The following is a 12644-nucleotide window of genomic DNA, read 5'->3' on the forward strand; positions in this document are numbered from 1 at the left end:
CTGGAACCCTCTTTGAAAGCTCAAGGCAAAGGTAAAGAGACCTCCACACCCATGCCGCATCACTACTGACTGTCAACTGTCAGCTGGTTTAGCAGAAGAACTCTGCCTGCCTGCTCATTCTTCGGGCCAGTAAGCACCGAAACCTGATTCTTACTGTAAACAGTCAAATCTTGTGCGCCCGCTTTTAAAGAGCAGGATTTGAAGGGGGGATTGATCTTTGGCTGAAAGTACGAAACCGATCAAACAATTTATCTTGTGAAACAGTGGGTCTGTAGAGACGAGAGTTGCACTAGAGAGGAAATGTTTTATTTTTTGATGTCAACCTCACATCCCACTGTGATATTGTACATGGGTCCAACTTTGATGTGCCGAGTGTGTGTTTGTGTGGCTGTCTGTCGGGCCACATCTTGTGTTTGATTAACAATCTATTCTTCTGGGTATTCTGCTGTGGATATTTGTCGCGCTTCACGACAGCTTCCGTGAATTTGTCACGTTTTTGATGGAGGATATTTCTATGATGCTGTTGTTAGTGGCTGTAATAGCATCAATCGCCTTCTTCTTAGGTGGGTGAAGGGTGAAATATACCACAAAACTGTATCTGCAATTTTTAAATTAAAATTTTAACGGTATAACAGTAAATCTGTTGAAAACTGCATATTTTAACATAACTATAGACTTTATTCATGCTATATAATTATAGTAAGAAGCAGAATTGCTGTAGTGCCCAACCAGCAACATGCATCCTCAACCCACAGTTCAAGGTACTGCTATGTACTGCTACTGCTTTGTCTCCAAAATGCTCTTTGTCACACACCACTTGTTGATTTGATGTCTGTGTACAGGTGTGTATACAATACTGTGCATGGTGTAAATCTGCTTGCCAAAAAACTTCTCCTCTGTACACTGGTGCCATGCTTGACATAGAGGTGTCGTCCCTGTGATTTGTGTTTTATTGAAAACCAGCCAACATCTCCAGATGCAGTGCACATTGCTGATAGAGAGCCAAAAAACAGTTTCCTACTTTATTTGTAAAGTGTAATATATGTACGTGACCTAAACACTAAATTTTGAGAGTTATACCGAAATGCTGACCTTTTAAAAAACCTGATTTGTCGCTGAATATGAATTACACTGTGACTCGTCTTGAAGTTGCCTTTATCATGATTGTGTTGTGCGAGCTGCTTTGAAGGGGGGTCATATTTAAAGGCTTTGTGAAGCCAGATGGCTTGAATGTAAAACAAGGCAGACATGTATTTATTTGTACACATCTGTTCCTATGAAAACTGATACTGTGTGGACTCCTGGCCACAGTAAATTTGAGTCTAAAAACAACTCATCCTTTCCTGAGGAGAAAGGCTTATCCCTGTCTTTAGTTTGTTATGAAGGAAAGAACTGATACAAGGAATTGTTTTATTTTAGTGACGAGAGTGAAGCAGACATGAGATTTATTGTCTAAATTGTCATTGTCAATTGCCATTTACAGTGAAAGTACAACAGATTTAAAGGCAAAGTGCAAAACACAGCCTGTTAATGTATACATACAGCCACAAATCACTCAGAACAAATTAAAATAGTCAACATTTGACTCAACTGAAAAATGGCTTAGGAAAAAAAAGACGATTTATTTCATAACGACACATTTGTGTATTGCAGCCTTTTGAATTCAAGCTTATGAAATGAAGGACATGATTTCAAATGTTTTTCCTTTTGACCTTTAAATGCTTGAATAGGTGGATTACGCCCTCTTGTGGCTATGTATTACTATAGCACATCACTATGTGGTTCCATTCATCTAACTGTGCTTGCACTGTACGCCAGTGGCCGATCCAAACCACAACAGATTGGGAGTGAATCTTCTATGTGCTCAATTCAAATGATTGTATTTCTGTTCTTGACTGCTTAAGCCCTCGTTCAAAATTTGTTTGTAAATATTGCTTTACATTCTTTTTTTGTAAATAAAGCCAACAAAAAGATTTAATAAAGATAAAAATGCAAACAATATATCAAAATACTGTGGTTATGCTTCCTTAATAAATGTTGATTGTTACTTACTGCAAATAGTTTGGTGTGACATAAGGTAGGCAATATATTATGTGGAAAAGAGTGGCACTTATTCCAAAATCATTGAGGTAATGTAAGGCAATAACAAAAAAATACCCTTCCCAAATCTAATCATTCTTATAAAAACACATATTTCTGACCCCTCTTAACCCTTCTATCTGCATCTCTAACCCATCTCCATACAGTTTTTCGGTCACATCTCCAGGTTCCACCACTTGAAGTCAAACGGTTCCCTGCGGACATTGGAGCCACAGTGGACCTCGCCCAGCAGCTTGTGGTAGGAGGCAAAGTCGTCAATGAATGTGCACGTGAGGCCCAGGCCCTCCATCAGTGAGCACATCTCAGTCTCCAGGGCACAGCGTCCATTCACCTTGGGGCCAAAGGGCTTCGGGATGCCGAGGTTTTTCCCCAAGACAATCATGTTCACCTGGAAACAGATGTGATGGATCATGTGAAACCCCCAAGTGCTATCAGCTCCTAGATTTACTTGCATCTTGTTAACTGATGAGAGCTTTAATGCCTCTAAATGGAAACAATAGCCATACAAACATAATCAAGTGAAGTGGCAGTTTATGTTAACTGACATACCATGTCAGGGTAGTAAGCCGCTGCTCTGTACTCCTTTACCCCGTCCTCCTCTAACTTAAAGAGGATTGGCAGGTCGATGATGTCCTCGTCGTCCAGGCCCAGCTCTCTCTTCAGGACATCCCTGTTCCAGTCGATGCAGCTCTGAGAGAGAGAATAGGAAGTATAAAGGACACCATGCATTCATTGCACATACTGCATAATACACAAGCTCATCTAATTCCATATAACCTGTTTCTGTATAACAATGTGCTGATAGCATGCAGAATAATTGACCACAGTACATTATTTCTTTTAGGCTACTTTGACTTAAATGAAAAATTATACCATGTGACCAAAAGTACCCCTGGATCAGCCATACCCATTGCTAAAAAGTTCATAACACGAAGCATACAGCCAAGCAACATCCACTGACAGATTTGGGTCATACAGAAGCACTCAGTGGTTTTCAATGTGGCAATGTCGCAGGAAGCCACCTTTCTATAAATGCCAGACGTGTGAGAGGTGCATCAGTTAGCCGTCAGTGCTGTGAATGTAAAGTGCAAACAACAACAGCTCACCGTAAAGCGATAGGCGACACAAGCTCATAAAACGAGGCTGCTGAGTGCAGTGGCAATGTTTACCTTCTCATCAACTACCAAGTACCCGCCTGCTTCAGGAGGCCACATTAGTGCAATAACAGTTTGTCGGGAGCTCCATATGTGGGCTTCAGTGGCACACAAGGGATCACTATAAGCAATTCAAAGCGTTGGCTGGGATGATGTAAAGCAAGTGTGCTGGACAAGTGATGTTGGGTTTAGCTGATGCCAGTGCTGCGCGAACCCATAGTGTCCACTGAACAGAATTCTGAGGAATGTTTTTTTTGCTTGTAATGTGATAGACAATATTCATTACGATAAAATAAATAAATTGTTTTCAGTGAATTAGAGCTCAGCCACATTATTCTGGGAATGTGTGGCTGGCACATTTGATTGGGTGAACTTTTGTAAATGCCTCTGAGCACATTATGAGCAAACATTTGAGACAACATTTTGAAGGAAAAGACGAAATAATGTAAAAAATACAGATTTTATGACATATTTGGCATATAATAAGAGATAAATAAGCAATTAACATAGGGACACAAGATTAAAAGTGGGAAAAGGTCATTTTCATTTCATCGGGTCTTAACATTTTGAGTTTTACAAGTAGCAGCTTTATTGGTGGAAAATCTGCAGAAGCGTCATCTGAATTCTGCGGGCTCAGATTCCATGTGGGCCTGCTTATAAGATACAGCATATTATATTTTAGACAATAGGGTGCTTCTCACTTCGTGGCAGCAAGTTATCCTTCCAAGTCCTTACTTTTTAAGTTGCATACCACATAACTGCAACATCAAATTGCAACATTGTATCTCTCTACTGATGTTTCCAGTCTCTCCTTAAAAATAAAGGGAAAACGGAACATATTCATCTATTATATGAGATTTATGTTTGGCTGTCCACATACTTATGGCAGATCATAGCTGCAGTCGGCAAATCCACATTCACAGATTGAATTAGTCTTTGGTCATCTTTCTGAGCTTTTTTTTTTTTTGAGAAATTGATGCATCTGACCTCATGATTAACTCACCTGTACGTAGTTATTTTCAGCTTGGAAACCTTCATCACTAAGTACCTCGTCCAACGTAACTGGTTCTGCATCTCCCTGACCTTTTTTGAAAAGCATGGTAGAAGTATTGTAGAAGTGAGTGTTAAGTTATACGATGGATTTGTTCATTGCACATTGTAGATTTGTCACAGATAATAGTGTTAAAGACAAGCCTACCCTCGAACAGTTTGGCTTGTCCGTGACCATCTTTCTGTAAGTCTCTGAATAGTTTGTAGCCTGCATCCGGGCTGGCCAGCAGCAGCCGGAAGCCCTGTGAACAGATACACAAGAGACAAAGATAACACTGGATTACTCTTACCCTGAGAGTTTATACAATCCCACTAGGTTACAGCACTTCACTGAGGGCCAGTAACAGTTAAAGGCTTGCTGTCCTCACTATTTCTATAGGTCTATTTAAATATTTACCTTTCTGTCAGGTGCAGGAACAAAAGACATGAATTCATCTACGTGGCCGACAACAAGCCAGTCAGAAAATAAGGCAACGGGCTCCTGAACCTTCTGGGCCCACAGGAAGTCTTGAACTACTTTGGTCATGTTCCGTCCTTTGGTCGCCCTTAAAAAAAATGAGAAATATGTTGTCATGTGTGACAAAATTCTTTCATCATATGCTCTGTTTACTGCGCTGTCACATTACAAGGAACTGGATTTGTTAATCTTATGAAAAGCTGCTGTTGCATAACTTAATGAGTTATGTTCTCAAGAAGTCAGGGACTCATCTCTGAATCCGTGACAAACTCACGTAGGGAAGGCCACTCCTATGATGATTCTGCCCAGGGGGTAGTCTTTCCCATTCACAGTGACGGGAGGACTAACCTCCAGATTACCAAATGAGTCCAGACTGCTCACATCCTTTCTCTGGGCCACCCTTGTCACATATCCAAAATCGGGTCCCTGAAGACATGAAATTGGTTGAGATGTAGGTCAAAAGCTTTTCCATTTCTAAAAGCATTATGCATTTCCAAACATTTGATTTAAAGACAAATTCACCAGTACTCACCAGTAGTTCATTATATGGAAAGTCCATGAGATCTCCATCTCGAGGTGAATCCAGAACAACAGGGAACCGGTGATGTGGTGCTTCGATATAACCAAATTCCAGCTCATCCTAGAAAGTTGGGAAATGTAACATTTTTTCTTTCATAAAGAGGATTTGATGTATTTTTTCTCTTTTGCATGAATGTGGATTTAATGAATTCTTCCTAGTTTTGTTTTTTGTTCTTGTGATGCGGCTGTTGCGAAAGATCCCGAGTCACAATTTCCTCATCTGATGTGGCTCATCATTTTTCTAGTTGTTTCTCTTTAACTGAGAAGTTCCTCACATTTGTTTTTGTCTGTAATTGTTTCTTCTTTTTTGTTTTCATTATGCAGGGATTGGGAAACACAACCACAAACTGACTGTAGCTGCAGGTCAGATAAACCTTTTATGGCTTGGCTTCGCAGGCCAAACCAAACCAAATGCTTTCCATATTCTGCCAAAATGTGCAATATGTTATAACATGTTTTTAAATTTTGACTGAAGAGATAATTGTTAGTAACTGTTTCAATGATATCTATTGCAAGTAAAAATGCATTAAATGTGAGGTTGGGTTCTTAAAAGGTAATTGACAGTCAATTCAAACTAAATGCTTTAGTTTTGAACTTTAATCAAAGGCTCAGAGGGATTCGCCCAACTATGTTTTCATATGATTAAAAGCTCTCGGCGGAACACACAAAGACCCCATTTAAAAGGAATAAAAAAGGAATCCCGGTGACAAGTAAAGCTAATCTCCACATGAAAGTGTAACACAAAGTTTGCATTTAGTGTCATTAACCTGCATCCAGCGATCTCCTCTGTTCATGTACTCATGACAAATCTTAAGTTTGTACCCGCTTCTGGTAACAAGGTTCTTCATTCCTTTCAAGAACTGGTAGTTATCAGATGTGCTGAGAAGGAAACCACAAACAGGGAAGTAGTTTTCATTCAGCAAACTTGAATTTGAATTCAAGTAAAAAACTGTCAAAACGCAAACAAAAGCCATTTTTGTTGGTAATATGGAGTTGCTAAAACAGCAGCACTGTAACTTCCTGCTGACACATCTATTGTCATCATCTTAGTTATTCATCTACTGACTTTTACCTGCAGACAAACACCTCTACAGGCTGGAGGGTGTTGGGTGTCATGATCCAGGGTGCCATTCTGAACACAACTTTGTCTGTGAAAATAGGCGTCTCAGGAAGTACCTGTCAAAACATGAGAGAGGCGACTGAGCTTCACGTCTGCTTACACTGAATCTGCGTTTGATCACTTGAGCATAATGAGACACCAAATTAAATTTTAAAGAGACATCTTGTTATTTCCAAGTTGTGACGGAGACAGTAGAATTAAGTCCAACCAGAAATGTTAGTTAAATGTAACAATTTGACTGGGGAAAAATCTAATATCACAAAAATATGGTAAAAGTAGCCTAACCTTTGATTATTTAGTAGCGAATTAACTTGTGAAATGTGTATAGTTAAGTTATATAATTGCTATGCATGAAAGTTCATTATTGGCCTTAAACAAAGTTAAAAAAAATAATAATCTTGCACTTACTAACTTCTAGGCTTTCAACCAGATTGTCAAATGAAAATCATGAGATATTGTTGAAATGTCTGGCATAAGCTAGTAAGTGGACATGTTGAAGGTCTTACAGAACTGATGGGCTCTAACAGACTGAGGTTGATGCTGATGAGTCCATCAAAGTCTTTGTCAGGAAACCTTAGGCCCTCCACATAAAAGTTCATCTCTGCCACACCTCCAAGATAAGGCACTTCCTGGGACAAGGACTCACTGCTCAGCACCAGCGGATAGTCCTTCACAAAGTGGTTGTATAGTTTATCTGCTTAATCAAGAAAAACAGAAATAAGGATAGAAAAAAACAGTGATTAAAACAGCCCAAAGACTCAACTAACCACTGAATTACTTGCATGTTACATCATCTGTATTGGGGGTTTCTCTACCCTTATCTTTACTCACATAGGACATTATTCCCCACTTCAGTGGATCTGGACCTGAAGACTCTGACACTCTCTGCATCGCCCTGAGAGATGTGCATGGTGAGTTTGTAGCCCTCTGGGAGCTTGGCAGGGCCTTTGGTCCGCAACACCATGACAGACATGTCCTTCAGATCTGCATAGCCAGAAAGAGTCACATTAAATGCTATTTTAGCCCGCCATAGCTCACCATGATACCATAGATTTTAGAAAATGCACATGTACAGGACTACATGCATGTGCTTGGGGGACTTTTTGACTTTAATTTTTAGTGTTGAAAAAAATAATACTGTCAATGTATGGTAATATTTTTGCCAACTAAAGAAAAATACACATACAAATTAAACTGCAACATGACTGTTTTACCATTCAATTTCAGCTCGACTGGTTTGTCTACTGCAAAGTCATTTGAAAGACTTTATCAAGCCACTTTATCAAACTGATTGAGCATATCACCAATTTAATCTGGTGACCCTATAAACCAAACATGAGTGGCCTTTTAATGCAGTTATGACAAAGATAATGGTACAGAGGGAAGGAAGACTGAAGTAACAATGTTCACTAGTGTATGAGAAGCTGTACTGATTCTCTTTTACCTGACACTTTGGAGATGTAATCCTGCTCTGTGTCTGGTTTCTTCCCATAGGACCGTTCTGAGTCACAGTTGACCAAAACGACAGCTCCATGCCCATTAGGACCCCATTTCCAGGATCCCTGACAAGTTTTAAACAAACAAGTTTAAAACTTTATGATACAAGTATGTCCAGGTACATGTAATTAAGATTGACAGTTCCTTTGAAAATCTAAATGTAAAAAGTTCAAAGAAACAGTGCTGAGTTTAAGTTCGCACACACCAAACTATTAAAACACAAATATTACAAAAGCACAACTTGTTTATGTGCTGAAGCAACACATGCATTGTAAAATACTTTTTTCTAATAAAGAAAAACAAGATGAGTCAAGATGACAAATTAGACGTGGTGAAAATGTTAGCTACATGACAAAACTTCGTTGAGGCTCTGTTAAGACTTGTAAAGAGAAACTATTTTATACACCGTTTGCAACATGACAAGCACAGACTCTGCTCCATCAATAAAATCATGTTATTTATTGTCTATCAGGAAATGAAAAGAAGAGAAAAATATCTCCATTAGATGTCAGACTTTTCACTGCTGTCTAAAACACACACATTTGAGCTCACCTTACTAGGGTTGTTCTTCTCAACAATACCGTCTCTGTCCGCGTCCACATCCAGAGAGATCTCTGTGAGACAGAGATACTTAAATATCACAGCATGCCTTTGTCTGCCCAAAATGTTCCAGATAGTGTCTCGTAGCACAATACAGCGATTGTTACTAAAAAGGCTGTTTATATACACTTTTGTCACCAATATGAACATCACCATGTACATAAGTCAACTAGACACCCAAAAATACAGACTGTTACCGATTATATGAGTCATGTTCAGATTAGCATGTGCACTTAAACACACCACTAATGTTGACAAAAGAACAAATCAGAGCTCAAGGTTGAACTAATTTGTAGATAAGTCTTATGTGTATTCTTTGATTGAATGCATGTTGTTTTATTATGTTTTCACATACCAAGTGCTGTCAGGTGCAGGACTGCTCTCCCCAAGATCTCTTTATCCTTCCCATAGTACCGGACTGACAGCTTTTAAAATGAAGGCACAAGTTCAAATTTATACAAAATACATTATTATTTTTTGGTACAACTCTTGTCATAGAAGCCTGAATGAATGCTGTAAACTACAAAGCAATAAGAGCTCTTGGGCACTGTTCAACATGTAATAATCAATCAAAATAAACAAAAGCTACTCATGCTGCAGAAAAGGTGAGTGGACTTTGGCCACTTTAAAATCATAAAATGTATTTCTCTGATGGCTGTTTGGTTTTTAAAGAAGTCAGACATTTTTATTATATTGGTTTGCTTTCAGGCTCTGAAACCTAGTCATATTTAACATCTTTAACAAAGATATTTTAATTTGTGTTAAAGTACTTTAATTACTTCATCTGAATTATGAATGATGATGTTTATTTACATGACTACCGTATGTTTTCACACAAACTTGAATCATATTCCTGAGTGTGCATTTTCTCATTCATTAGCAGTCATTTCTTGGAGCTGGTTATGTCCCATTACTCAGCACATATTCATCAAGAAATACAACTTATTGCTTCGTGATGTCAGCAGCTGAGGCCATTCGCTTCTGTCCTACGTTACCTTGCTATCATTTTCATACTTGCTGGCACGGCTCATGCTGATGAGCAGTACTGAGTTTCCATTGAGAGGGATGGGAGAGAGGTGGGACGTTTCCAGGGACGGAGGGCTGATGCTGTACTGAACACTGGCAGTGCACTTCACAGAGAAGTACATGGACCTGGGAGGGGCGCTCCTGAGAACCAGAAAAACAGAACAGTTTGATGCAGGTGTGGACTGCGTTACACAACACAGATCTACTGTATTAAACATAAACAGTCTGACTAAGAGTAGATATTTGTTTCTACACAAGTGAAGAAGAGCACTGACGTATGAATATAAGTCAAAGGCTCATGTTTTGTAACAGGTGGCAAACTGAAGCAGCAGCTGTAGTCATGTTTAAGTTAGTCTATATTATGTATTGCTTGGAAGAGAGCAGAGCAGGAAAAAAAACTTTAAACAAACACCGCAAGTTTTATTAAAATGAGTTAGGATGGTGTGATACATACATGATGACAACTTAAGTTGCAAATGGCAAGTGCAGAAGATGTTAACCTGTCATGACACATTAAAGATATTAGATCAGCCGGTGGGAAAATTTCCCCCATGCCAGAGTTGCAGAGCATGATTGAACAGGAAGGAGCGCCCCGGGGAAAAAAATGGGCCCATATTTGCTACTGAATTTGAAGCGCTTCCTCATATGAGGGTGAGGTGTGGACGCACCCACACTCAGCCTGAGAACCAAGACACCTGATAACCCCAGTGCTCCATGTCAGGTATTTCCATGAGTCAGCTGTCTTGTGGTACTGTAATTATCATTTTTTGTGCTGGAATAAACACTATGCTGTTTAAATACCAAGTGAACAGTAGGCAACATAACATAACCATCTGTACATTGAAACATTGATGTACAAGTGAACCTAACTAAAACAAAACCCCTTTACAACATCAAAGGAATGGATATCCTTTCAATATGATATCAGCCTTTTATTTTTGGATAGTCTAAAAAGACCTAAGAGCCCCTGGGGGTCCAGGCAGTGTGCTAGTTTCCAGCTCTGCCCAGTCAGTAATCCAGCCTCGCTCTGTGGCGTTGTGTTGTGTAGGTTGGCATTTTGGCAGAACAGATAGCTTGCATTACGACAAAGTCTCCTCTGTTGTACAGTAACAAAAGAGTGCTGTTGATTCTCCCCATTGTACAGAAAAACCATGAGATCTGTCCCCACCAGGATCTGCTAATTAAATCCTCCCCCAGCTCTCTTGGTGTGGATAAACAATACAGTTCTTACTGTATGAATTTCATCAAAATTGAGATTTTTAAAGAAACATGTAAGTCTTAACCTATAGATGTAAACTTTTAGATCTGAATGTTAGCAAGGTTTTTTGACCCATTTTAATTAGTACTTATTACCCCCTGCCCTTAGATTGTCATATAATTTTATCCATTTGATTGTTTTTACTCTGTTCCTTTCTTGTGCCGTACGTCACATGATCTTGTGCAATATTTTTCTGTGCAATATGCTACACTTTGAAGCACTTTGAAGCACTTTGTGATTTTTTTGTTGTTGTGTATGTTTTGTTTTTCTGTGCTTATTATGTATTGTTGTATATGTTCAGCTGCACCTGGCACTTTTAGCCCAAGACAAATTTCCTTCGGGACAATAAAGTTCATCTAATCTCATCTAGACTGGACTGGCTTTACGACTTCATATTGTTAAACAAACCTATAAAAAGGCAATGAGACAGGCTACAGTATAGACTAGACTTTAACTGTCTGTTAAATCTATAACATAACAGTAGTGGTAATGAAATTATTAGCCTAAGGTATAATGATAGAGGATGTTGGATGCTCTACAGACTGTAAAGCCCTGAGGCAACTTTGTGATAATGGGCTATAAATAAAAACGGACTACTACAGTAAAACAGAATAAGATAATTTAAGATGATAATATGTTTTCCAACTTTTCCCAGAAATTAAAACAAGGAGATCAGAATAAAGCTGAACAGAATATGGATCTTTGTGTGTCTTTGTCTGTGTCACTATCAGCAGGCTGAACATAGCGTGTGGTCTTACCTGTGCAGTTTCACGTTGAGCTCGGAGCCCACCACACATAAGACTGTTGTAGTTTTGTCATAATCTACTCTAAGAGTCCGGGGGTGCGTCATGGTTGCAGAGAGTGTCGCAGTCGGTCAGAGAGGTACAAATGCCATACAGCTGATCCACTATATCAACACAAGCGGAGACGCAAAGTACACTGCAGTCTGCGTACAGTCCGAGCTGAGAGCAACAAGTGATTATGGAGGCTGCAGATCAGGTACTGGACGTTTTAAAGCCCCGGGCGGTGATTGGTCAGACGCCCCCCCCCCCCCCCCCCCCCCCCCCCCCCCCCCCCCCACCCCTCCGTCACATACACACAATATCCTGCACCATCACCTTGTTCTTCTCTACCGTCTCTTTTGTCTTTATTTTTTGTTTCTCTTTAAAAGCCGAAATAGGAAAAACAAACGATATACTGCTATAGCAAACTATACATTTATTTATTCATGCATTCATTATAAATAACAAATCATAGTGACAATCTGCATTTCAAATAAGCGTTTTTTCATGTGATTTATATTACAATAATAGGCTATTAGTGTAGATGTATTTAAGCTTGATCGCCTAATTGTAGCTACCTAAAAGTAAAAATAAAAAACCCAAGTGGGAAGCAGCTGATGAATACAATAACTTTTTCTCAATTAGATTAAACATGTCAAGTTTGTTACAACAGCTCGATCTGAGACTCAAAAAGCCACATGATCATCACCACCACCATCGTTAACAACATGCTAAATGTTTGTATTTTGCAGGGCGTTAAAGGTCAGGCTTTCTGGTTCAATGCATGATTGCAAAACAACTCACCTGTACAGGTTTGCCTTCAGAGCGGTGCCAACAATATGGAGAACACTTTGGGCGTTTTTTAAGTCCAGACGGCATGTTCGAAGAAATTCGTGTTCAACTTTTCTCCTCTTGGGTAAGAAAGCAGGTATGTCGGTTTGGGATATTTGTTGCAACATGGCCGGTTGAATGATCGCCTTAGACTGATGACGGATTTGTGGAGCAATCGCTTGATGTTCCT

At 39.4% G+C, this 12644-nt stretch overlaps 1 protein-coding gene across 1 annotated transcript; it reads right to left on the bottom strand.

Moving 5' to 3' along the window:
- Window positions 1–2167: 2167 nt before the first annotated feature.
- Window positions 2168–11691, bottom strand: padi2 (peptidyl arginine deiminase, type II). Its single transcript, XM_062442455.1, has 16 exons — window positions 11600–11691; window positions 9553–9724; window positions 8913–8982; window positions 8510–8571; window positions 7905–8022; window positions 7292–7444; window positions 6967–7157; window positions 6413–6516; window positions 6108–6219; window positions 5294–5401; window positions 5036–5187; window positions 4702–4849; window positions 4453–4546; window positions 4258–4337; window positions 2650–2790; window positions 2168–2488 (listed from the first exon to the last, which is right to left on the bottom strand). The coding sequence occupies exons 1-16, from the start codon at window positions 11689–11691 to the stop codon at window positions 2255–2257; spliced, it is 2031 nt and encodes a 676-aa protein (XP_062298439.1). The 3' UTR covers window positions 2168–2254.
- Between the last annotated feature and the right edge of the window lie 953 nt (window positions 11692–12644).

This window comes from Scomber scombrus, chromosome 3 (assembly GCF_963691925.1).
Source record: "Scomber scombrus chromosome 3, fScoSco1.1, whole genome shotgun sequence".
In the NCBI taxonomy this organism is placed as follows: domain Eukaryota; kingdom Metazoa; phylum Chordata; class Actinopteri; order Scombriformes; family Scombridae; genus Scomber; species Scomber scombrus.

Coding starts and splice junctions, on each gene's coding strand:
- padi2 (XM_062442455.1), bottom strand. CDS start 11,691: ATGACGCACCCCCGGACTCTTAGAGTAGATTATGACAAAACTACAACA. Junction 7,445..7,904: donor TTACATCTCCAAAGTGTCAG/GTAAAAGAGAAT, acceptor CTGGCTATGCAG/ATCTGAAGGACATGTCTGTC. Junction 2,791..4,257: donor CTGAAAATAACTACGTACAG/GTGAGTTAATCA, acceptor TCTCTCTCTCAG/AGCTGCATCGACTGGAACAG.